Below are 26,621 nucleotides of genomic sequence, written 5' to 3' on the forward strand. Positions count from 1 at the left end.
ACCATGAGGCAGAAAGCAGAGGAGTGTATGGCAACAGTGTAAGAAAAAAGCGAAGCTACGAGATGGTGCCAGAGTAGCATGTAATGTCTGGCAGGTTTATTGGCAGTGGCTTCTGTGAATCACGCCCACGCGTCACCCATGGACTGGCTCACGTGCAGTCTCCAGATTAGCAAGGCAGTGGCGCCACACTTCGCTCCGTTTGTAACATGCCACACGAAACCGATTGTCCACACCAGCGAAATGACAACACGTGTAGAGCTGCACTCAAATTTTGTATTAGGGAGTATCGCAATTGTCTGTGATTTTTTTTTTGTCAGTTGCATGTGCCCTGAAGTAATAAACATTGCAGAAGCATCGCTGGTCGCTTATGGTCTTATGCATGTCAATATAGTAAGTATTGTATGAAAGCAGATTCCTTGCTTTGTGCACGTTTGTTTCCGGAGGTGTCTCTGCACATTTTACATTTTATGAAGAGGGGAGGCTAGGGAACAGCTTAGAAGTTCTATCACTGTGGACACTGAGCAGTGAGCAGCACCGAGTCGTGGATAATCATCCCCCAAGGATGTGTTCTTTCTGCAGGTCATTGTGTTACACTGACACTGGAAATGTCAAGGATAACTACATTGTAGTTATTTTTTACATTTTTCCAGGGCTTCAAGCAAAATAACATACTCCTGTGTGCGGCCCTATATTATGGTTCCAAACTAATATGGTGGCATTTGCTGCAGCTGTACGCTATTACTGTTTAGAATCAGTGCGAGTTCCTTTGCTGTAGTAACTTGGCTATTAGTCTTTTTCCAGCTACATTCTCGCTATTAATAATATTTGTACTACAATCTCGCTATTTCAGTGCCACCATTAAAGGTGGCACTGAAACATTTTCCTTGAAGCCCGAGAAACAGGCTGGAGCAGGTGTGATGGCTTTCAATGAATATATATTCACGAAAGTTTTTTCTTTATGAATATGACTTCTATTACCCAGTTGTATAAACTAGTGCAAACAGAGCACAAAAGAACCCAAAAACCTTCAAGGTTTCTACTATGCAAAGCCACTTGGAGACGCTCTTTCTAAAACTTCCCAGCAAGCACAGTGTTTACTTTCCTCATTCCCCCTCAACTCACTGGTTATTCTTAGCTAGAATGACACCAATAGCAGTGCTCTGCCCATTGCTCCTGTCTTGCTTTTCTTTCCATGGTGTACTTATGGTAGCCTTTCAAGGTTGATGTCTGACCAAATTGCCCTGGAGCGACAAAAGAGCAGTGACAGGATGAATGAGAGGCGTTTGCAACTGCCAATTCTGTTTCCTAGATCTTGTAGGGTTGGCAATCGTGCATGAGCTTCATCGCACGAGTAATTCATGGTCATGAACACTTGGCCAATGGTTCGCATCTATGGGCAGTCACACTAACTGCAATGCCATTAAAAATAGATCTGGGACCTCAAAACTCGCAGGAGAACTGCGCGAGATTGTAGGCTCCCAGCTGCATGCACCAAGATACTTTGCTCACACATTCATGGCAGCCATTCTCTGCAAATCAAGAATGTTTCTCCACCATGCTCAGAAAGTGTTTTAGGGCCCCTTTAAAGATCCAGTATGTCATTCAGCAATTTTAATACATAAGTCTGCCATGCAGTTATGGACTCCCAGGGGCAAATACTGACTGAAAGGTGCATTAAGGCTTGCCATTTATGCAAATGCTGCCCACTTTTTTTATTTTCTTGGCAGAAATGACAGAGGAACTTCATCAACAAAGATAGTTGCATCAAGGTAAAATGTAGGTAGCAGCATCAATATTATTTGTGGTTGGTGTAATATAATTGAGATTTTTTTAGGACCAGCACCTAGACGAAGGAAAGAGACAGTGCTATGTAGTTTGTCCTTTTCATTGTGCTTTGTATAATGCACTGATCCTACAAAATCGGAAGTGCAATATGTGTGGCTGTGATGATTCAGCACATGCGCTGAACCTGTGCACAGGGTGGTGTTCTGCTCTTAGATTGCACACATCAGGGAGGGTTCTAGCTTACCTGTAGGCCCATTGCCAGCCCACTCTTAGATTGCACACATCAGGGAGGGTTCTAGCTTACCTGTAGGCCCATTGCCAGCCCACTCTTAGATTGCACACATCAGGGAGGGTTTGAGCTTACCTGTAGGCCCATTGCCAGCCCACAAACCATGCTTCAACGACACCACTTTCTCTCGTCAGGTATGTGCCTGGGATAAAGCGCATCATATGGGATGGGCGGACTACATACAAAGCAAGACTGACAGTAATGTGTCGATTGTTTGGACAACACTGCAGCGATGTGTGAAGCACTGAGTATTGCAAACTACTTGTCACTGTCATTGCTTTGCACTTTGGGTGAAAGTGCTGCACTGAATACTAAGCAGAGAATATCTTGCAAAAGAATGCCTCATGTCCGTGACTGTTGTCAGGCATTTTCTTGGTAACAAAACTTGCAAAGAGCCTCAAGAGAATTTGCTAAGAGCAGACAATCTAAAAGTATACCTTCACATCTTGCCAGCAAATGTTCGCATATGATGTTAGTTTAAAATACCTGCGGACACACAGCGAGCCATGTGTTTGGTTTTTCACAGCCCTTGATCGGCTTGGGCATATATGTTGCAAAGTGAAACATGAAGATGCCAGCACAGTGTAGTTTGGAAAATTCATGCCAAACCTTTTGTGGGGTGCTTAGTATGTGTGGTCTTTGAGGTGCCATTGTTGTTTTACCATTGTTACACAGGGTAGGTCAACCGACAGATGTCAATCTACCCTATGCAAGACCAGTTAAGTGAGTAATATACCAGTGCAGTGGCTATCCACTGCAAAACTTGTGGTTGCACACCGGACTTGAGCAAATGTGCTGTGCTTTAAGCAGTTTGAGGATGCTTATGCATGTTTCTTTTTTTTATGCATATGCAAGTTTTGTGAAGGGCAGCGGGCACATTAGAATGCCCTTTATTGGCCTAACTAAAACAGCCACAGTTTTGCCCAAAAGGTGAAGCATCAATTGTGATAGAAAATAATTAGATAGTTGTTCGAAGTAAGGCTAGTAGTTTTATCAGTGGTATAAATGGCAGTAATCATTTGCATACTGACTAAATTAGCAAGCATGGTGTCATGCTCGCACAGGCAAACATAAACAGATCTCACTCAATGACCTCGGACACTCGCTGTCTCAAGGACACTCGCTGGCGTGATGAAGAGTGGCCGCAGTGACGAATGAAATGCTTTGTGCTGCCCTTAGTTTCAGCGCGTCTTAGAAGGTTGAGTTACGCGACTTCCAGCAATAGGTGCGAGAACACAGTGCACACAAAGCCACATGGCATCTCAGGCCTTTGTACCCGCCACAAATTGCCACTGAGATGATAAAGCACGCATGGCCAAGCTCAGCCATGCCGAGCACAGCATGACCAGGCTATAACCCACTCGCCTGCCTCCCTTCCTTAGAGTGTGCTACCCCCTTTCCCCTTTTGCACGCAACACTGGGCGAGCAGGAAGAAGGCTTCCGTAAAGCCGCCATCCTTCTCGACTCACCTTCTCATGCTTCCTCTTGCACCTACAGCAAATGGCACCGCGAAGTGCAATAGGATCTTGCCATGCTTGGGCTATGTAAAGATCATCACGGGGACGGTGAAAATTCGCTTGGAGTGACCCTATAATTGTTATTGCATTAACAGATAATTGGGTATCTAAGCAGGCCTTAGTATTGTGCGATGCTACTTTCTTAATTTGACAATGCCTGTGGTGTGCCTACAGAAGCATGTCTTTGTGCTTACCCCACCCTATCTAACTTTTTTTTATTCATTATTGGTCACCTAATATGACTAGTGTAGCTAACATATTTTCCCAACATATTTATTTCACAGCATAGTAACTAAGTAATTTGTCAGTGTTTGTGTTGCGTCAGGTCTTTTCTTGTCACTTACTACACGCTGTTTTTTCCCTCTCGTGAGCGAGCTAGCCTCGAGATGCACACGTTTACACCTCATGGCCATCCTGGCTTCTTGCTGCAGGCTGGAAAGGAGGCACTTGTGGCCCTATACCATGCTGGGGGGCATTCACATTTCCTGTCTTGCGCAAAGCCTTCAGAAGCTGCTTTTAGCAGTTTTTATTTGGACCAGTCACAGAATTTCATTTTGCTTCTAGAACCTTTGCTCGGGTGAAATGGCAAACTAAAACATGTTCATATTGTGGAAGCTTTTTTTTCTGCACTAACTCCTATGGGTAACTGAGTGAACATAAACAGTTATATTGTGGGGAAGATGTGTGTCAAAATGATGATGATGATGAAAAACTTTATTTATCCCTCTTTAAAGTGAAGGGGGCAATGGAATAGAGGGTGGGAGAAGAACTACTTGAAGTAGGTCTCCTTTATCCTCTCAGCCCACTCCAGGATGGCCTCCTGAAGATCGGGCCTGGAGCTGCGCAAGGCAGCTTCCCACTGCTCCTCACTAGATGTTAATTGCTTGAGGAAAGGGGGAAGGGGGTGCTTAGGGCACCCCCACATGATGTGGTTTAAGTCTGCTTTGGGAGAGACACCGAATTTACAAGAGGGAGAACAATAAATGGCGGGATAAATGCGGTGGAGGAGGTAAGGGGACGGAAAGGTGCGAGTCTGCAGCTGTCGCCACAGAACTTCACACCTACGCGGGGATTTGCCCATGAGTGGCGGAAAGGTTAAGCGGTCTAATCGGTAGTGTGTGCAAATGTTGTGGTAAGTAATAAGTCGATCCCGCGCTGTAAACGGCGCCTCCTCCATGGCGAGGTCCGACACATCTGATGCCTGAGCCCGGACAGTAAATCCTCGGGCACTAGCATGAGCCGCCTCGTTTCCGGCAAGGCCCGCATGCGCGGGAGTCCAGATTAATGCCACAGTTTGATGGAAAGGATGGGCCAAGAGGAGAGAAAGGGCTGGCTTAGAGACCCTACCCGCTCCGAAGTTATGTATGGCTGCTTTGGAGTCACTAACGATAACTGATGAATTTGGGACTGTGAGGGCCAGGGCTATGGCCGCTTTTTCCGCCTCCTCCGAGGGAGAGCCAGGAATGGAGGCGGCCGCAGCGACCTGGCCGTGAGAGTTAATGACTGATATTGCGTAATGATTTCTGTTCCCAGAATTGTTTTTGGAGAGCCTTTGCTCGCTGCCTCCTGCGCTGTTTGTGATGCACAGGGTGCATGTTTTTAGGAAGTGGGGGGATGCAGAGGTTCTCGTGTATGTGATGTGGAATGGTGTATTTAGTCTTGATGATGGGTACCGGAGTGATAGAAAGAGTTTGTAGAATGTGTCAACCTGTTGCGGTGTTAGAAAGTCTGCTATATTGGGATGTGATGTGGGCTTCTGTGAGTTCAGTAAGTGTGTTGAAAGTTCCAGTAAGCATTAGCCTATCAGTGGAGGTACGTATGGGGACTCCCAGTGCGAATTTATATATTTTGCGTAAAAGAGTGTCAATCTTATCTGATTCTGATTTAAGGAAATGTAGATATGGTGTTGCGAATGTAATCTTACTGATAACGAAGGCCTGAATCAAGCGGAGAAGTTCGGCCTCCTTTAGTCCGCCATGTTTATTGGAGACTCGCCCTAGAAGGTGCAGGGTGTGATCGACTGTGGTGTGGAGTGTATGTAGTGTATATGTGTTGAGCCGGTTGCTTTGAATGTGTTAACCGAGCACCGGGAGCCTGTCCACTCTAGTAATAGGGATGTGGTTTAGGATTACCTCTATACTAGACATGTGTTTTCCGGCCCCCCGGTGGGATGGTAGAAGAAGCAGCTCGGATTTTTGAGGGGAGCATGTGAGATTCATAGCCCCGGCATGAGCCACGACGGCGTCTGCTGCGGCCTGTAGAGTGTCTTGAATCGCTCCATCAGAACCGCCAGTCGTCCAAAGAGTGATGTCATCAGCGTAGAGTGAAAACTTGAGATCGGGAATAGACTGCAATGCTTGCGCCATCGGCATCATAGAAAGATTAAAAAGAAAAGGGGACAGCACAGAGCCTTGGGGCGTGCCGTAGCTACCTAAAGCATATGAAAGGGATTGCTCTGTGCCTATGTGTATCGTTGCGGTACGGTTGGATAAGAAGGTACATATGTAGTCATATGTCTTTCCGCCAACACCAATGAGATTAAGCTCTCGGAGGATGGCGGAATGTGAAACGTGATTGAAAGCTCCGTGGAGGTCCAGACTGAGAATTGCTTGCGTATCTAGACTGCTATTACGTGTAATGATGTCATGCTTCATTCGAAGCATGATATCTTGGCATGAGAGAGATTTTCGAAAACCTACCTTTTCTGAGGGATAAAGATTGTTGTCCTCCATGTATTTACTGAGTCGGTTGAGGATGACGTGTTTGAGTGTTTTACCTAGACAAGAGGTTAGTGATATAGGCCTGAGATTAGAAATGTTGAGTGGTTTGTTTGGCTTTGGGATAAAAATTACCCTGGCATCTTTCCACGAACTAGGGAGGGTGCCTGTGTCAAAGCAGTGATTGAAGTACGCCGTGATGGCTGTGACAGAGTTGTCGTCTAGATTGCGGAGTATTTTATTGTTAATAAGGTCGGGGCCTGGTGCTGACATTGTGCGCAGGGTGGCGAGGGCATGGCGAACCTCTGCTTCCATGATAGCGGCGCTAAGTAGCTCGTTGGGTTCGCCAGTATATTTTGGCATGTCATACTTCTGAGCGGGAGGCAGATGTTTATGGCGGAGGTCGTCGAAGAATCCGTTGAGATTGTTTTTGTGTGCATGTAGCAGTTTGTTTATGCTATGGTTTTGGTGTGTGCGCGGTGTGGTAGGGTCTAATAAGTGTAGCAAGAGTTGCCATGTGCGCTTGTTATCGAGGTTGTCATGCATGCTTTGACATACCTGGCCCCACTGCTGGCAGGCCAGTTGCGTGGTGTACTCCTGGATCTGGAGGTCTAATTTGGCAATTCGGAGTCTTAGTTTTCGGTTGAACCGTTGCCTCTTCCTGTCAAAATGACATTTAGTGCAGTAGAGTTCAACTCTAGACAAATTTTTTTTTCTTTGATTCAGCAGGGATTGGTGGACCACTGAGTAAGTATATTTGCTCAGCATGCATTCTAAAAGTTAATAAGGCTGTATTTTGGTGTAGATTAATGATTTAATATAGGAAGGGGTGTATCATATGTCTTTCCCTTTTTTTTGTCTCTTGCGCCTACTGAAGGGTGCTGTGATAACTGGTAAACACTCGCAGTAGCCTCCGAAGTCAAATACTAAACCTCACCATATACAACTAAAGCTGTGCACGGATGCTGCTTTGATTTTTGTTCATGAATGTGTATGCTTGAAGGCACTGCAACCATGAAAGATTTGTCAATGGTGTCAACGTATCAACCATGATGCAATAAGATGTATTGTTAAATTTCTCCTTTCTTTTGCGAAGTAGTTGTTTGTCGGCAAGTTGTGCAAGTCGTATATTATATTGCTTGTAGACAATGGGAAAAGCAAAGTTTAGCCAATTTTTCCATAGCACTAGGAGATTTGGCAGCACTTAAGTCATAGCGAGCACTGATTGAAAGTAAAAAATTGTCTGCAACTGCATGTGCAGACCATCATACTTCAGGTCAGTAAGCTCTGGCATTTCAAAAATACTATTATGAGCTGTTAATATGAATGTCTTCTTTCTTTTCCCCATGGTTGCATAACACGTGCTTGGGTAATGTTTATTGCATCTGGCCAACTCTTTTTGCTGTTTGCTAATGCATGTGGAAAGCTTTCACATTAATGGCCCAAGGTTGACCATACCACCTCCTACTTATACTTACCATACCACCTTCTAATTATACTTATTTGTAGCCACCAATAATCATCGTCAGATGTCTACAGACCACACTGTGGCCAGGGCAGATGCCAAGTTGTGTATTGGGACTGCTCTTCTCTCCCAATAACATGCTATGGGGAGGCCTTGTTTTAGTGTTGGTAGGGGAATTTTTACATTTTGTACAACGGAAAGGAGCTAGCTGTGCACTGACAACTACCACTCCTCCCACTCCTTCACCTCTATCTCACTATGTATATATACATGGAGGTTGTACGCCACGCAAAAACAAACTCCTAGCTGTGCCCCGACAAGAATACTTTAACAACGAGGATGCACGTTTTTGTGTTGCTGAAACAACACTTTGCTTAACTTCTGACAAAAGTTTTTCATTGCTAAGGCATGCAGCCACTTCGCATCGGATTATGCTGTCAAACTCATGCGATATTTTAAAATGATGGTATTAAAAAAAACTAAAATTTCATTCACGAAATGATGCACTTATATTATGTATGTCAATGACCTAGCTGGTACATGACTTCAAAAAACAAACAGCGCTAAAAATGGGCCAAACAAAAACAAGATGGTTTGCTATCGTGCATCTTCTTGCTTGCAGTCCAGACTTCTTGCAACCCATGTAAAAGTGGAGATAACTGCTTTCCAGCCAGATCTAGTGAGCGGTTTGGCCACGGCTACGTACAGAAGAGGGCAGGCACTACTATATTGCAAGTCGTCTGTCACTCAGTCACACTTTGAGCATTGTGGGCATGCTATATTCCAGATTTAAATTTAAAAATACAGGAATGAAGTTTTGCACTAGATGTTCGACGGTATCATATGATGCAAGTTTCACTCACTTTCAGTGACCTTCTCTCCGACTTGTTTGAAGATATGTTTGGAAGTAACTTGCGATCATGGTGTTGCAGTCATCACGTGATGCATATTGTTATTTGATCACACTCGGGAATTGATATGAGGCAAACAGTCTGAAGCAGTGACTGCTTCCTGTTTATAAGCCTTTCTGAAGATTATGGCATCTGTAGTTCGCAGTAAAATAAGGGCCCATAGCTCCAAGAGATTTGAAAGTGTCATGGCTCCTGACACCCATCTATTCTGAAAATTGTCAAGATGTTTAGTTGGGTTGAGCTCTCCGCAGCAAGCAGCATATGTTACGACGGTGTACGCGAGCCTCAGCTAGGTGACTGGCCATGGCCATCTGGTGTTCAGCAATTGGGCAGTGATGAGACACTCTCTCTATGTCCTCCATAATTATCCACCAACTTCATTCTTCACGCTTTTTATGCGTGACCCCCGCTTCTCGTATCCATCACCCCCACTCCCCTTCTTAAGGTTCTTTTCCGTTAGTCACTGTCACACTCTTCAAAATTCACAGGGTTGTTGTTGAAGGGTGCGGCAGCCCCTAACATTGTTATATTTCTGTTTGTGTATAAACTACGAGACCATTTGCCTACCTGCACTCCGACTTGTTTGTTGTGGCTGTTTCTTAGCTTCCCTGTCCCAGCACCCCTGTTCTTGATATACTATATTTTGCCATGTGCAAATCAGCATTCGGTAGGTCCTTCCCTCTTGTCCCATTTTTTTTGCCCTGTTTTTATTCTTATCAGCATGTACGAGCTAGTCTAACCACAAACTCTCCTTAAATTTATTACCATAATGAAAGTCAGAGACAAGGAAAAGAAAAAGAAGAAAGAAAATGGGGGGGGGGGGGGCGGTGCTTATCATGCGTTTACTAGACAAGCAAGTCACAATATTTTTGGAAGGCTTTTCTTCCACACAGTGTGGTCGACAATTTGGTCAAGTACCAAAAATGAGAAGCTCTTCGACAACACGAAGGCCTGGTGGGGAGCAACAATGCCCCCAAGTTTTATGCACGCACTCGTCCCATCATTATCTCTGTGTGGAATTTAGTGCTGATCTCCCCTCAGCAACTACATTTAACACGATCTGTAATGAGGTAGAGGTGCACCATAAGTAGGGCCAGAATGTTCTGTGCATGGGAGAGGGGATCACCCCCATACACCCCCCTCCCCTCTTCCCCTTCATAACGCCACTAGCCCTCACCTTGCTTTTGCATTCAAGCTTTCCCTGTCATCCATGTCACTCTTTCCGAGCCCACCTCCTGAAACTTTGTTCAGTGGGATGTTCAGTGGGAAAGTGGGGAAGGGGAGGATTCATCAGAAATTTTTGGAATGAAAAACTAGTCTGTTTTCTACTCATTGTGTTTAGGTGCACGCTAAACAACCTAGGTGTCGAAAATAATTCTGAGTACCCCACTATAGTGTGCCTTGTAATCATATCGTGGTTTTCACACATAAAACCTCAGATTAAAATTTTTTAGTGGCATGTGCATTGAGTAACGCTCTTGTTTCTTGCGCAGCACTTCTGGTTCACCTCCAGAGACGACTGGGGAGGAAATTCTAAATAAATAAGAAAAGAAGTAGAAAGAAATAGTGCGGTACAAAATTAATGGTTCTTATTATAGATATGATATCAGAACATAAGTTTAGTTACAAGTTGAGTTGCTGAAGTGCCTGAACTAATTAGAATTATTTAGAAATCACTGATTACCAAATACCAAAGCATAGAATTGTGCACCAGAGACCTGCCACGTGAGCACGACCTTGGTGAAATTCCTGGAAACCAGTCATTAAAAAGTAGAAGTAATGGCATCACTGATGACGTCACACACAAGAAAGTGGCATGATATTTAACCAGCTAATTAATGTAAAACAGTTGCCTCCAAGTTCAGTTTCTGCATTGCGTTCGCCTAAAGTTAACCCAAAGAACACCAACACCGAGGTGCGAGTGCCACTAAGTGACACCTAAGTCAAAGATTAGAATCGCCTACCATTTTTATTTTTCATTCAGGGCGAAAGCTTACATTCAACCCAAAAATTTAACTTGCAGAGGCAGTGATGATGACGAGTGGCCAACACCGTCCAGTGCCAAGCAATCGAGACCCTCCAGGCGACAGCCAGTTGTACTCAAGGTGTGTGGGCTTTATTGTGAATCCATTGATAATGTTGTCTCCAGGGCAAATTAGTGTGCATGCATTCTCTGAAAAATAGGGTGATGAAGACCTGTTTTCCATTTGCCCTTTCTTGTACGTATCTTTTCATGCTTTTTTTTTACCCATGGGGTATCATTAAAACAATTTTTTGCACTGCTAGTTGTACAAATTTTAGCATTCCACACTAATCCCTGCTTTCTGCATATCAGTTCTGAGGAAGTCTGCAAGGTGGTGGAGGTCGGTTCATGGAATGGAAAGACGGAATGGAAAAAATTCTCAACCACTCGACTGTAGTATGAAGCTATAGAGGTAGCACATGCAGATGGGTTGTCATGCACCCATATGGGTTTCTTGTTTTAGTTTCGTGCTACAGTCAAGTGGATTACATTTTCATTCTTTTATAATCCATACTTTTGTACTTATCCCATCTGAGCAAACTAGTGCAGGCTCGTTTCCCTGGAGAGACTTCATTTGGATTATAACAAGCTGCATTAGGGTTCGAGTGCACTTGTGTGCAAATTGGAGAGTCCCGTGCCATTTTGCTGATCTGTGTCATTTTCGTCCAAGGTGGCCTGCTGTTTTCTAAAATCTTTCTTGTGTTTAAGAGTGCACATATCATAAGCAGAGACAATGTGTACTGACTCGGCTTTGATTGTACTAGAACTGTATTTGCATGCTATAACATAACATATAATGTCTGAGATTTTAAAGCACTTGGTTAATTCCCAGCTGGGGCAGCCACGTTCCAGTGGGGCCACAATGTGAAAGCACTTGTGTACTAGAAGTACATGTTGCTGGGCTAGTCGGTTCATATTGCAGAGTAGACCGTAAATATGATCGCTTTCACACAAACAAGGAAGGATGGAGGCTGGCACTTCCCTTGTTCCCTTCCATCGTACCTTGTTTGCACCAAGCAATCGTATTTATGGTCTACTTGGCAACTCGTGTACCAAGCTGTGCCTACACGTTAAGGGGAAATAGTATTTGAAAAAAAAGTTCATTATTTGTACTAGAGATCTGAAAATACTGCCACTCATACAGTTGTTTATGTAGACTTCAAATATGTAATTACTTTTTGTATTGCTGCTATACTTTTTTAGTTCTGTCCTACACAACTGCAAAATATAGTGATCTTTGGAGGTATTTCCTTGGGTATCAAATTTTCACAAAAAGCATCATGCTCTCGCTTATTTAGCTCTGTGTAGACTGCAAAGTGCCGATATCTATGCAAACTGCATGTATAATTTGTGGAAATATGCAAAAAATGATTAGTATACTTCAACGTAACTTTTTCCACCATCCCATGAGAATAACCTTGTGCACTTATAATTGTCCTACACTAACGAAATTTGGCATACATACTCTTCAAAATATGTAGAATGCTGATATCTGCTTGAAATTGCAATATCTCTCAGCTGTAGTTACAAAAGTACAAGGTTACATTTCTTAGGATTGTGAAAAAAATTAGTATTTTCTTACATAGTTCCACAACTTTTACCTGCAGTTTGGATCGATGTCAGCACTTTGCAGTCTACAAAGAGCTAAATAAGCTACAGCACGATGCCTTTCATGAAAATATAATACCAGAGGAAATGCCTCCAAAGATCGCTATATTTTGCAGTTGTGTAGGACAGAACTAAAAAAAAAAAATATAGCAGCACCATGAAAACTAATTACAGATTTGAAATCTACATAAAGAATCCTATGTATGGCAGTATTTTCAAATCGCTAATACAAATAATAAAGGAAAAGTTGTTTCAAGTAGCACCTTCCCATAAAGAGGGCCCCAGGTGGTCAAATTTAATGGGGAGACGATTATGGCATTTCTCATAGCCAGATTGTGTCTCTGCAAGGTAAAACAGCATAGCAACATTATTCTCAATTTAAAGGAGCCCTGAACCACTTTTTATCGAAGTTGAGAAAGGCATTGGAAGTGAAAATAGGCTATTTCAGAAATACTTTGCTGCCAAAGTACTTCAATGTGTTCAGCAGAAGTGGATCATTGGAAATCAGCGGATATTGGAAATCAAACACAGCCTCCGCCGTGCTCCCGTTCCTTCTTCAGTGCCTTGCACTACGAAGGCTACGACGGAGTGGGGCATGCCCACAACGCTCCGCTTCTAAATGTCACCGTGGCACGCAGTTCAAATTTCGTTTTGGATGTTAACGTAGGCGTCATGACTTCCGACTTTGGTGCCTACAACGCACTAGACGTAAGCCAAATGCGGTTGCCGTTAGCGAGCCGCAGTGCACTTAGCCAGCGAACTCGTGGCGGCACCCTGCGGCAGCTGCGGTATCTACACTACGTAGCCAACCGCAGCTCCCAGTAGCAGCTGTGTATGGGAATCTGCTTTATCACAAAATAAAGCGTCCAGAAGAGAATGAGGAGCAGGTTTCTGTTGAAAAGAGAGCTTTTGAGAGAAAGGGGACTCCACGCTCCACTTGCAAGCTCCAAGCACTGCATATGACAGCAAAACTTGGCTGAGATGTTCACATCAGCATATGCTACCCGCGGGCTATGTTATTTCACCAAGCCCAGAGGTGGTTCAGGGCCCCTTTAAGGTTTTAGAAAATGTACTAACATGTGAATAAGCATACATTCTATAAGCTGTTTATGGTGGAAGTAGTTTTGGAGCAACTGACTGGCAGATGCCATTTGATATGGGTGCACTGCATTAATCTTGCACTGGATATTTAACGGAACATTTAGGTTGTTTCATACAGCAGATTTAGATTTTCTATGCTTGATGTGAGTTCATTATATTTACTTAGACAGCAGTAACACTCAAGGTCTAGTAGTTCATAGGACATTTGAGTACAGACATATGGAAAGTGGCTGATTGCGACTGGAACACAGATTTGCAGTAAACAAAAGTTTGAGTGGTGGGAAACGCCTTGAAATGAACTTTGATAACTCGGTGTGTTAAGTGGAGACCTGAGCCTCGAGCAACACCATTATTGATATTGCTGCTAGTGGAATGAAATTTATAGGCAATATGTAATTTAATGTGCTCCATGCAAATATGCGATTGGTTTTTCTCTACATAATGAGAAAAATATTTTATACAATTTTTCCTGTTCTCATGTTTCGGAATGACTGGCTAGAAATGTTTTGCAGTAAGAAAGGTAAAAGTTGTGTGAACATGTGCCTGAATGCTCAAGGAGTGGAATAAGATCAGTTTCATGTTTCTACCTCTATTCTATGCAAAGTCACAAAAGTTGTAAGTTTACATGTGAACTTTCTTTTAGCTTCCTCAAATTTTCAGTGTTTCAAGGTGCAGAAATGTGGTATGTAGACTTAGTGCACTCCCTGTGAGCCTAGCTATCAGATAAAGCAAGAATTATCCAAATTGGATGATTAGGAGAGTAGCTATGCCTCCTGGAAAATTGCTGCTTACCGAGAAAAGTGTTGAGAAAAGTGGAAAAAACGAATCACCATGTGGAAAAGGCATTTTATTCTGCTGCATGCATGAAATTGTCATAGTCAGTGGCTCAAAAGGCTCCAGGGGAATCATCTGGACGGGGCTTTCCTCGCTGCTTCCTCTTTGCGGCTGCTTGAAAAGCTGCTGAAGACATTCGCTTTCTCTCCGCACTAACAATGCAATGACAGTCCTTTTCAGTGGGCCTCTGACTACCTTTATACGTCTGTTCTAATTGCAGTTCTCTCAACATGTTTGGGCTGGCCTTATGGGTGCCAAGATTGAAGTGCATCACTGCCTCTGCAACTGCTGCCTCAACTGCAAACTATGATGAACTTTTGTCTTTAGGAGCAAGGCTCCAAATCGTGGAGTGCAGTGCCTCATTGGCATTCTGCGTCTGCCCTCGCTGTTACCGTTGTAGCAGCTTTTTGTCAGCCAGGCGCTGAAAGATTGCACGCAGTGCATTGCTGACCACTTCTGGCAGGTTGTACCTGCTTTTTGGTGGTGGCTCATTCTTTGCCATGGCAGAGTTATACTTGCACCACGAGTTCGGGCTAAGCGGGCAGAAGTTGTGACTGGGCTGCTCATCTGTCGATGCAATATAATAGAACGTGGCCCATACAGCATCGTGCATTTTGTAAACGTCTCCAGCAAAACACTTGATCGCCCATCCATAATAGCTGGAGATTTTTGTGATCAGGTCTCCAGCCAGCTGTCCTTTGCCACTAATGCGCTGTCCAGGTTCATCAGATTTGTGCTTTTGCACAAGGTTATGAAGTGCCTTGTCCATGCGCTTCTGCACCTGATTTGTGCAGTCTTCTTTTTTAACTGCAATAAAGCCGTAAACTTTGGCTTCTTCTATGGCATTAAAGGATCTGCTGTCCCCATCACAGAGCATGGTGGTATACTTGAGGCCATGTAGTGGGAGTGAACGTTGAAACAGTATCTTCGCTGCCTCAACTTCCATTTGGCCTCCTTTGCAGCTTGTGTTTCTGCCTTCCATTCAGCATAACCTGGGCTGTCTGGTTTTGGTACACACTCGCAGCCAAGCCAGACATTGGAAAGGACCATGTAATCAATCACGTGCCCTGAGAACAGATCAATAACAGTGGCCACCCCAATGTGAGAAATGTGGCCTCTGGCGTGCCATGTGCCGTGAAAATAAACGGCAATGTTGCTCGGGTTTCCAAAATTTAGCTCTTTGTAAAGCTCTTTTGCGGCAGCGGCACACTTTTCCAAGTTCTCACTGCATGCTCTGGTTGCTGCTGGGTTCAGCTTGCTTTTCAAATAATGCTGGTATGTCTTGTTATGCATACATCTGTGGGAAACTCCTCTTGCGGAAAAAAATGTCATTTAGGGCACTCTGCCCATTTCCTGTGCTCTGCACAGCACGCGCCGCAAGAAGATTCATCTCAAATGGGTTGCAGTTCACCGATCCTGCAACTCGTCGCGAGCTCCACTGCTAACGAAGTTCCCCACAACTGCTGCACAGCACTTTCAGTTTTACGGCTATTCCGTACTCACACGTGTCCCTTTCAATCATAGAGTTTCTAAGTAAATACCCTAGAGGGAAATGTGGCGCTAGTGTCTACGGGGGCTCTGGTGCGCATTGCCTCAACCTTCATGGGAATGATGGGAAGTACAGGCTTCACGGATTGACTTCGACCTTTAGACTAGTGGCATTTGCTTGCGGCGCAGTAAACGAAGCTATACTCAAGTATTATCGCGTAGAATCTAATTTTATTTCTGCAGCATCTTATATAATGCACAACACATAACATAAACTTTGTATGACTGTGAGATGGAAGCATGGTTTACCACCAGAGCAGACCAGGGTATGATTCTTCTACAATTCTTTTCCCGATTTAGCGTCGAAGAATAATTATTTATTCATTTTTAGAAGAGCAATAACAACCGTGCTTGTTCTTATATAAAAATACTCAAGTATTTATGGAAATAAACATTTTCTAGTGGGAGAAAGTTTTGTGCCTTTGAGAGGAATGCTACGAGTGTCTGCTACGACGCCTGCTCGGTGCGAGCACGAGACTTTTCTCGCAGACGACAGGCACTTGCAAACTCTCTCGCTCTTTCGGAAGGCTGTGTCGGCTGTCACGATTGCTGAACGTCTTCAAGTACCTTTAGGCACATCTGCTGCAGTGCTAGCTAGGACGCTAGTGGCCTCCTACGAGCATGCTCCGTAATATTTTATATTGATATACCACTTCTTATGCATGCGTCAGCAGCTCTTATGGCGTGGCTTTGCACTTGCCCATTTGTGGCAGCAGACTACAGCCAGGAAGCAGCAACCATCAAGTTTGTGTTCTCGAATGTCCTGCAACACACATTTCAATGAGCGCATAAACGAGCAATGCGCAATGAAGCGTTCAATCAAATTTGACTGTCAAGCCACTAGAAGTACAACTGTGCATGTCTTGTGTCAGTTTTTTGCTCTTCCGAAGTTTCATGAAGCACGAAACGCTACAGCGCCAACCTAACACACTAAACAAACCAAGGTCCAAATGGTCAAAACATGTTCTTTCAGCATTTACAATGCCGTTGCTTTCTCGTCAGGCCTTTGACACCACACCACGACACAAACATCGTCCCAGCTGCTGGCACAGCGCTCTGTCACCACTTCGAGCAATAGAACAAAGGCAGAGAGCTTTGCATCGCACTGTCCCACTGCTGATTGCAGCAATTGCGCTTAGAGCGAAACCAAAACTGCCAAAAAATACCTGTAGCCTGTAGTTCGCCAGTCAACAGAATACCAATCCGTAGCCTGTACTTCCTATAATTCCCATGTTGAGCAATCGCAGCGCCAGATTTTCCTCTAGTTGTGGTAGTATGAAACTCTATCCTTTCAATAGTCAGTGCTTCACGGCACACCCAGCAAACAGCAACTTCCAACAAGATGTTCACGGTGCCCAAGTCTACAATCGTAACGTCGTGGGAGAACTTTGGGCACTGCACTCTCTCGCGAGGCACTTCGTTTTTCGTTCTGTCGCTGAAACCGACACGAGTTCAGAAATTCGCTTCTGGGCTTGCTGCTCCCGGACTGCACAATCTGCAGTCAAAAAAGTTGACTCAAGCCTTGTACGTTTGGGCCGCACAGCTCCGTCGTCCTGTGGCGCCGCTATCACAATGCTCGCATTTGGTGGGAAAGAAAGCGCGAAGGATGCACTTTCTAAAGAGACCAATATGGCTGGGCTCTGGTGAATGGTTGCGAAGTTGCAAAGTGCGTTGAATTGTCTGCTCTGGGGCATTTCTCAAGCATTAAACTTGCGCATTCCATAATAAAGATTACTTTTTAGCAAAACTATGCGTTTTTAAGTGCTAATTTTTTTCGAGCAGGTGCACAATTATGTGCTGAATGTGATAAAATTGAAAAATCGACTTTTTCTAATTTTTTTTTTGATCTTCAAGACCTGTGGCCCCCCTTTAAGTTTGCACTGCTGAGCTTGATGTCGCAGGTCGATACCAGCTCCAGCAGCCGCGTTTCTATGGGGGGTGAAATGCAAGAATGCTCGTGTACTTAGATTTAGGTGCACATTGAAGAACCAGTGGTGGTCAAAATTAATCTGCAGTCCCCCACTACGATGCCTCATAATCAGATAGTGCTTTTGACACTTAAAACCACAGAATTTAATTTTCAGAGTTCATGCTTAAGGCTGTGTTGGTATCACGGGGGGTTGCCAAGGCAGAACTTCATAATAATGCACTTAAAAGAGGAGCTGCAAATGAAAAAAGTGAAAACTGGAGGCATTGGGTGCCTAGTCAGAATTAAAACTTGGAGCCCTTAACCAAATTTAGTAATTCATGAAGCAATGCTCATAGCAGCCAAAATTGAGGCCTCTGCTGTGAATACCAAAAAAAAAAAGTTGTGGATACAAAGAGCAGCTAATGTGTGCATGGAATACATTTTGTACAACTAGAAAAAGCTTTTTGTGTTGCAGATTTCCTTTACCTATTTCACATTGTTAGCATTTTATTTTCTTGGTCTTTCTGATCAGGAAATTCTTGTAAATAGGCAGTGAAAGCATGGAACAAGTCAGAGAATGTTCAGAGATATGTATTTGCTAGACTCCCTGTTGAAAAGATACTGAAGAGGAATAATAAATTGACCTGCATTAGTAAACTACACCTCTGCAGGAGTAGAACGGTTCCTCTTAACCCTAAGAGCAGGCTCGCTAACCAGTAAAGATGCAAAAAAGAATGATGGATGGGTGGCAACACCACCCTGAATTTGACACACCAGCTTGCTGCGACATCGTCGATTTTGACATATGCTTGGGTCTAGTTAAGTCTTTATCAGTAAAGAAGCACTATGCACTGCATTCGAAAATAGCCAGGAACTCAACCCAGCCAGCTTTCAGAACTTTTCCTTTGCCAAAACAACCAAAATATCGGGACATCTCACTGATATACAGTCAAACCTCAATATATTGAACCGGCGACTCTTACCAGCACTCGCCTACGGGGCAGAAATCTGGAGGCTTACGAAAAGTGTTCTACTTAAATTGAGGACGACGCAACGAGCTATGGTAAGAAGAAGGATGCGTGTAACGTTAAGTGATAAGAAGAGAGCAGATTGGGTGAGGGAACAAATGCGAGTTAATGACATCTAGTTGAAATCGGGGAAAAGAAATGGACAGGGCATGTAATGAGGAGGGGAAGATAACCGATGGTCATTAAGGGTTACGGACTGGATTCCAAGAGAGGGGAAGCGTAGCAGGGGGCAGCAGAAAGTAAGGTGGGCAGATGAGATTAAGAAGTTTGCAGAGACAAAATGGCCACAATTAGCACATGACCGGGGTTGTTGGAGAAATATGGGAGAGGCCTTTGCCCTGCAGTGGGCGTAGCCAGGCTGATGATGATGATGATATCGAACACGAATATATCTAATTATTGCGTATATCGAACACTTTCTATATCACCTGGAAAATCGCATGCATTTTTTAATTGTTTATTTGAACGGGGTCTGACGTAAAATGGATATATCGAGCTTTGCCACCCCAGACCAGGTGCGCTCTGTTGACAGGCGGTGAGCTTTCTTGTAACACCCTCGAAGATCATGGTGGCGCGATGGGCGTTCCCGACTGCTGCACACTATAGCTGCACACATCGATCAGGCTGAGGGTGCCATTTGAACGTAGCGGCGTGCGCACGCGGTGGCTTAACTAGTTCGACAACGTCAACGACGCATTGCATTTGACGCACTGACTCCTCCTTGGTGCCGCCCCTCGCGAGTATCGGCAATGCTTCGATTGATGGACGTGGAGATAGCAGCAGAAGTAGCGGCCAAACAAAAACACTGCCAAGGTTAATCCCGCAACCTCTGATGTTGCCCCGCTCCCGACTTCAACTGAGGCTGTAGCTGCTTTAGCCCTTCTACGCTGCTACTGTGGCACAATGGAAGGCACCGGCCTATGGGGCTCTTGCATTGCCCAGGGGGCACTGCAAAAATGGTGCTAAAAAGCACCCTCTGTCCTGAACTGGGTAGTACCAACTCGGTCGTCTGCTTCGGAAAGCACGTTTACAATATGGACCCGCCACTTTCGGTTTTGTTGTACCATGGCTTGCAGCTAATATCGGGCGCCGAAGATTTTTTCAGGGGTGGCACGCCGCGTAAAGGCAATAAATTATGCAACGCCGAATACGTGTATGCCGTTCAAGAAATAAGCGGTGAAGTTTTAGCACAGTGTCAATTGCAAGTGAATGATGATGATGATGTATAGGGTTTTGTGGCGCAAGGGCAATCGCAAGTGAAGCGAGTCGCATACGAAGTTGAACGTCAGGTAATGTTTGCACGCTGCTAGATTCAGGCGCACAAACGCGAGGAAATGCTTGCTATAAATGAATTCACAGCAGCGATAAGCGGACTTCATGTGTACGGAACCGCTCGAGAGCACGACAGTACGCGCCGTGACGGCAGCGGTCTTTCAGCATGCCGCGATGTATGAACTGCTCGAGCGCTATGCGCTGCAGAGGCAGTGGTTTTTCAACATGCCGCGAAACGGCGGGCCTCCTGCAATCTTTGTTGACTGCATGCCGCTAGACAAGCAGTTATGCCTGCACTGCAGTAGCGGCCATCTGTCCCTTTAGCAACTGATATATAACTGATGCAATGCATATGAGCTCGCAGTAACGTATGTGCAAATCGTGCTGCAGCGCGAGCTCGTGTGCTGCTCGCTTGATGCTCGAACATCGATGTGCTGCAATGAATACCACCTTGCTGCGCTGCCTCAACGTGCTGGCTTGAGGTCAAGGATAGGCACATTTAACTCGCTAACCTGTGCTGCTCGTAGTGGGCTAGTGAATTGTCACCGAATCAGCCCGACCATTTGTGGTCATTTGAACACACCTGGTCACTTCTCGCACCAGTTGGATTGTTAATTGTCGCTGTGGCCTTGTCTCGAATCGTGAATCACCAGCCATGCCTGCTGCTATGTCGGTCTGCCGTCAGGACTGTAGGTGCAAAAGACCGAATTTTCGAACGCAGATAATCAAGCAAGCTGACAGGCGAAGCAGTCAGCATGGCGCAAAGTTTCGATTACCCAGCGCGACGAGCTGCAGCTATCCACGCGCCCAACGCTCCGCTTCATGAGGCCTTGAAGGAAAACGGTAGAATCTAATGTTGGGATTCAGGCCTTCTTGTTCATGGCAGCCCACGACGCAGAAGTAACGACAGTGATGCTTTTTCGAGGCTGAGCTAGATCTCTCCGGATCGGCGTAACCGATTCCTTTTCCTTCCAGCATTACGTCTCACGGAGAGTCCGTTTTCGTTAAACTACTAGCTGCGGCTAGCTCGCAGCGTGGTCGGCGGGGTCTGTGAGAAGTGACGAGCCTTTTCACACTCACAACAGGGCAGAGAAAAGTATGAATCGATGCAAAACTCGAGCTAGTAACGTGGTTCGCCACAGCCAGGGCTCAATACTACCCAAGCCGGTGCTACCCAGATAACGTTTCGCGTGCCGTCACCAGGTGCCGCTACTATACCTCAAACTCCAGCGCAAAACGCCCATCACTTGTGGATCGTTTAGACTATGTTGAGGACTCTGCATTTAAGCACGCCGCTGCCAATAAGAAGCAGGCTACACTGCTGCAATATTTTCAGCCGAATAAATAAATACTTTGCGTGTAGCTTCAAGTGAGTATTTACTGCGCCACAATTAGGGCGTCACTGGGGATCGTTGTTCGGAGCGTGCGTTTGGTGTGCGGCTGATGAAGTCGGCACGGCTTAGGCGAATTGCGTGCGGCGCAACTGAATGCGTGCTCCGAACAACGATCCCGGATCGCGCGTTTGGTTAATTGATTGATTTGCAGAAGCTTTTGACGCGTGTTTTACGGGATTTTCTATATCAAATTCTGGCTGTATCAAACTTTTTCTGGGTCGCCGCACTGTTCGATATATCGAGGTTCCACTGTACTACCTACATGGAGGTTTCGGTTCAAAGTTCAAAACCTGGAAATTCTTAATTTTCTTTAGTAATGATCGTTTTCCCGCTAAATAAATGAAAGTGGAATATTGAAGGTTAGTAGTCTAAACTAATTTAGTAGTTTTCTGTTGGTTTTAGTGTTCCTCTGCAACCACCTGTGTCTAGTAGTATGAAGGGGAATTGCTCTACCAGTAGTTGATCTTGAGATGCAATTTGAAACCTAGCGGCAGTGCCATATTTGTGCCAGCTGATGAGTTTCCTTTTGCATGATGTGTATTTATCACCTTGAAAGAGCCTTGCACTGTGTTTGGAACTATGATCTGGATATTATGTGCGATTTGTTGCAATTTCGCCTTTAAATATGCATGTGTTTCAGCTTTGGAGTGCATTGATACCTTGAGTAATTCATCTGCAGGGCTTGGCAGTTCTTTTTGCTTTCTCGGTAGCTACGAAGGTTTGTCGCTTGCCCATCGACTTGCTGCAGTAGCTCACCGACTACAGTATCACGTTGCTTAGCTCAAGGTTGTAGGTTCAAACCCTGCTGCGGTGACTGCATTCTGATGGGGGTGTAATGCAAGAACACTCGTATACCGTGCATGGGTGCAGGTTAAGAAAAGAACCCGGTGCTCAAGATAATCCCCAGTCCATCATTAACAGCAGCCTCATAATCAGATCATTCAGAATGCAGTTCAAAAATTAAGCCAGTAAGCAGTTTTGTGGTGGTACACTTACTGAGCTTTTTCATACCTTTTTAATTTGTGCATGCGTGCACACGCACAAAAAACAGTTTGCTCATTGTTAAAGACAGTCTGGCTTTTGAGCAGTCCAACATGTTGCTTTTGTCTTTGAAAATTCTTTGTAATGGTGGAAGTCATTGAAAAGCTTTGGAATTTCGTTTTCAAGTTCCACTAATTCTGTGTTCTGTGTAGAGTTTTCAACACACATTGGAGCATTGAGCAAGACCGCATGTCGAAAGGCTGATTCATCAGGACAGCGCATTCTGGTCAAATGTGGGCAAAATGCATAGTTACAGAAGCATACTAAATACAATCAAGTGCCTCTATTATAGCAACAACTTCATTTGGCCGAGTTTGGTTCATCTTGAGTATAACTTGAAGCAGCACGAAAAAGACGAGGACAGAAAACGAAAACAAACACAACAGGATGAGTGCTGTACTGCCTACTGAAAATTTTATTCAAGGAACAACCAGCTTTATAACATTTCAAAATACACGCCAACTATAACCAAAAGACTAAAAGGCATGTGTACTGCCTACAAATAGAGGTGCTTATCTACGAAATTTATCTCTAGTTTCGTTAGACTAAATGACACTGCACTGACATGTTTATCTTCTGCTTTAGCAATGCAGTAAGCTTCTACAATTTCTCTATCTTCTTGCGTTTTGCATGTTTCAGAAACCTCGTGTTACTGAACATAGCCTCTACAACAGAGTGCTTGGAACCTCCAAAATCATTCGTTATACAGGTCACCTTGCTGTGACAATTGCACCAGCTGCAGTAGAGCAGACTTGGCAAGTTTTGTAAAAGAAAACCTTCATTTAACACGAATATAAAAGATGTTTAGTGAAGGAAGCCCCTAATTTTCTTCTGCACACCTCATCCAGTGTAATAGGCAACTGCAGATCTTATGACACAGCCTAGTGGTCCTGCTCTTCAAAGTCTGCATTGATTTGGCCTTCTGGTCTTTTTCTTTTCTTCAATTGGGATGAAGATGGAAGGGAAAGGTGTGTGTGTGTGTGCGTGTGCGTGTGAGAGAGAGAGAGAGGGAGAAAGGGAGAGGGGTCTACCATAGCTATTGCAATGTTTCAGGCCCTCTTTCACAGTCTTTGTTGTGGTGTCAGCTGGTGTTCCTTATGCGCACCACAGCTCAGTGGTAGCTGCAGGGAGCAGTGGTGGTGCCGCTTTGTGCATTCATTTTAGAGCAACAAATCAACCATCGGTAATACCTAAGTTTGTTGTAGAGGCAAATCCATTGTATTGGTCATCACTTTATGGTAGGGGTGTACGAATGTTAAATTTTAAATTTCGAAGCAAATTCGAGTAATGAATGTGCCAATAGGACCTAATATTTTCTTCCAATATGAATACTAATGGTATTGCAGAAAATGTTTTTTTTTTTTCACCAACCAGAGGTACGAGAAGAAGAAAAAGGAAGTTTATTGCATAGCAGTGTACAGGAAGATTATGCTTTGGGGTCAACAAAATTCTCTAGTACTGACCTTTTGCTTGACAGTATCGTAGCTGCAGTTATTTAATGTTGTGAAACAAGGATAGCTGCTCGACTTGTTTGGGGACCAGCAACACCCTTCTGCCTGTCACAGTTCCATCAGACACCGAAAAAGGCCTCTCACTGGACATACCAGTGTCTGGTATCGGCAAGTATCTCTTCGCATGCCAAGCCAACACTGGGCGCCATGCTTACACCACCACTCACATTAATCTTCTTTTGGGCACAAAATTTCATCATGCACATATCTTTCAACCTCTACTTGTGGCAGTGAAAATTGCTGCTGGTTGATAAGCTTGTCAGTCTTTCCACAGTGCTGACATGGAACGAGTCTTTTGAGAAACTTTTGTTGTTGGGTGCATTCAGATAAGTTCAGCCAGGCATGTCTGGTGACCATTTGTAATTTTTATTAAAAAAAATATATCTTGCTGCTTGAGTGCCAAGGAAGACGAAATGAATCTTAGTTTTGCAAGAAAAAAAATGTATATTCACAAAAAAACTATCGAAGCGCTAGGTCAGTCAGACGTTGCTCAGACAGTCAAAAACATTGCTCTCACATCCTTTCCATTCTGTTTTAACGAACTGCACACAATATGTGCTCTTAAAGGCCAGATATCAAGAGCAGGAACTCAAACCATGTGTCGATGCAAACCTGTCGATGCACCCATGCACAGGTTTTGCGATTCCTGCCCAAGGCTTTTCACCCCAAAAATTATGTTTTGTCACTTCTCACGTTCTGAACCATCCTGGTGCATTTCATATCGCAAAATACAGGAACCTGCAACCGTGAGCACGCATGGATTCAATATGTCACAGCAGCAGTACAGTTTACACACTCACATTTCTCGCTGTTTGCTTGCAAAAAAAAAAGAAAGAAAAAAAACATGAGGGGACATTTTTTTTTTTTTAGATTATGTTAGTTGAAGTCAACAGACTCAATTTGGGAAATATACAAGTAATCAAGGATGGCCTTTTCTTTTAAAAAGATTTTTGAAATACCGCATATATAACAATAGGCCTAAACTTTAGCACTTATCGTGAATTTTTAGGGCAGACATATTTGCCTCAAATTTCAATGACTTTAATGGCAACAGGCTGGCAAAATTTGAAAACCATACTCCACAGATACTGAGAAAAAAATATCAACTTTGAGAAATATTGTGCAATGTTCTATTTTTGCCTTATTTTTGTTCCCGTCAAAGTGGTTATATCCTGTAATATTTCATTATAATCGATGCTATTGAGCTGTACTCTACGACTAAATATTTTTATAGCCACAAAGCTTTTTCTTTGGGAGCTAAAAAAAATGCGGATTTGTCAAAATTTGCAAAAAGTGCTTTCAACTGACCGGGCGCTTCCGGTTTTTTCTTGCAAAACAAACATCGATTTCGTGTTTCTTGGCACTCAGGCAGCAAAATATATTTTTTGATCAAAATTTTTTTATCAATAGCTTTGAATATTCGCACGCCACTATTTATAGGTGTGTACAGTACATATGAAGGATAGGAATTCGGCCAGGACATGCAGAACTCTTCATTGCACAGCTTTTTTCATTGGGTGACTGTGAATGTAATGTCTTTTTTAAACATCTGCACTCAGCTTTCTTAGTGAAACACATGACAAACATCATTTGCACCTTCTTGCAAAGAGAGAGTTACATATAACTGGTAAGGTTGGGCTGCCTCCTGCCAGTTGTGGCACTGGAATTCTATGCAATTTCAGTAGGATGCAAGCATTGTAGGCTCCTCATGTGGGTTGCTGATAGCACTTGATGTTGCACAGTGAAGTTCTTTATTAGCTATTGGCAGCAAAAGCAGGAATGGTTGTTAAACTGTAACTTGCTTGGCAGGATTTGCTGTAGACACGAAATACACGTTAGCTTTCCAATAACTCTACCGTGACGGGGCTTGCAAAATTAGTTTAAATTATCATACCTTTTAATTTAAGTTTCCTTTTTTGATGAGAATGGGGTGCACTTTTCAGAACTTTTCGATGTGATTACATAATTAACTGCACTTGAATTTATAGAAATCCTCTCATGTTCCAGTTGCAGATGCATGAACTGACATAGTCTTGAAATTGGCATGGCATAGGAGCCAAGCCACTGCTAGTAGTTTGGTAGCTCTATAGGTAGTGGCAGCTCCATTTTCTTTATACAGCTTAATATGCTGGATCTCAACTGAACTGCTGAATCATGAGAAAAGTGTGTGAGACCAGAAAATGGCAGTGATAGCAACAAGATAATGTTGGAGTATGCTGGATGCAGCTTCATTGCATTCACTTTCAGGCACAATTCCACTGTTATGAAAGCAAGTTTCTTACTGGTGCTGTTTTTCATTCTTTTGATGTTGTTTCAGTGTTCCTTTAATTTTTAAATGTTTTAAATGCAAGCAAGCAAGCCTTGCTGCAAAGGAGCTAGCACTTCACCAACTTCTCTAGGAGCCGATGTGGTATATTGCCGCTGGCATTGAGCTCCGTGGAGGGACTTGCTTGTGATGTTTTGAATATCCCCGTCTCTTGACTTGTCAAACAAGAAGTAAATGTGCAACTGTCGCTCACTCATTGAAATGTGCCACTGTCACTCATTTATTGCAGTCAACGGTGCGCCGAGTGTACAGCATGGAGCAACAGCTCAACTTCCAGTGGGGAAAGGCAGATGAAATGGAGCTGAAAGATGCCAGGTCAGTTATGAAGAACACATCCTTGTG

General features: G+C 44.0%; 1 protein-coding gene across 15 annotated transcripts in view; it reads left to right on the plus strand.

Annotated features, from left to right (window-relative positions):
• Positions 1–26,621, plus strand: part of LOC135897584 (uncharacterized) — a 144,401-nt gene that overhangs the window by 31,706 nt on the left and 86,074 nt on the right. For 7 of the 15 annotated variants that reach the window (XM_065426263.1, XM_065426260.1, XM_065426251.1 and 4 more), the window contains 4 exons: positions 2,750–2,797; positions 7,035–7,055; positions 10,708–10,789; positions 26,509–26,594. In XM_065426263.1, coding sequence (XP_065282335.1) covers positions 2,750–2,797; positions 7,035–7,055; positions 10,708–10,789; positions 26,509–26,594 — 237 coding nt within the window. The remainder of the gene's footprint in view (positions 1–2,749; positions 2,798–7,034; positions 7,056–10,707; positions 10,790–26,508; positions 26,595–26,621) is intronic. The other 8 variants (XM_065426252.1, XM_065426254.1, XM_065426255.1 and 5 more) reach the window with 4 other exon arrangements.

This window comes from Dermacentor albipictus, unplaced genomic scaffold (assembly GCF_038994185.2).
Source record: "Dermacentor albipictus isolate Rhodes 1998 colony unplaced genomic scaffold, USDA_Dalb.pri_finalv2 scaffold_28, whole genome shotgun sequence".
Classification (NCBI taxonomy): Eukaryota; Metazoa; Arthropoda; class Arachnida; order Ixodida; family Ixodidae; genus Dermacentor; species Dermacentor albipictus.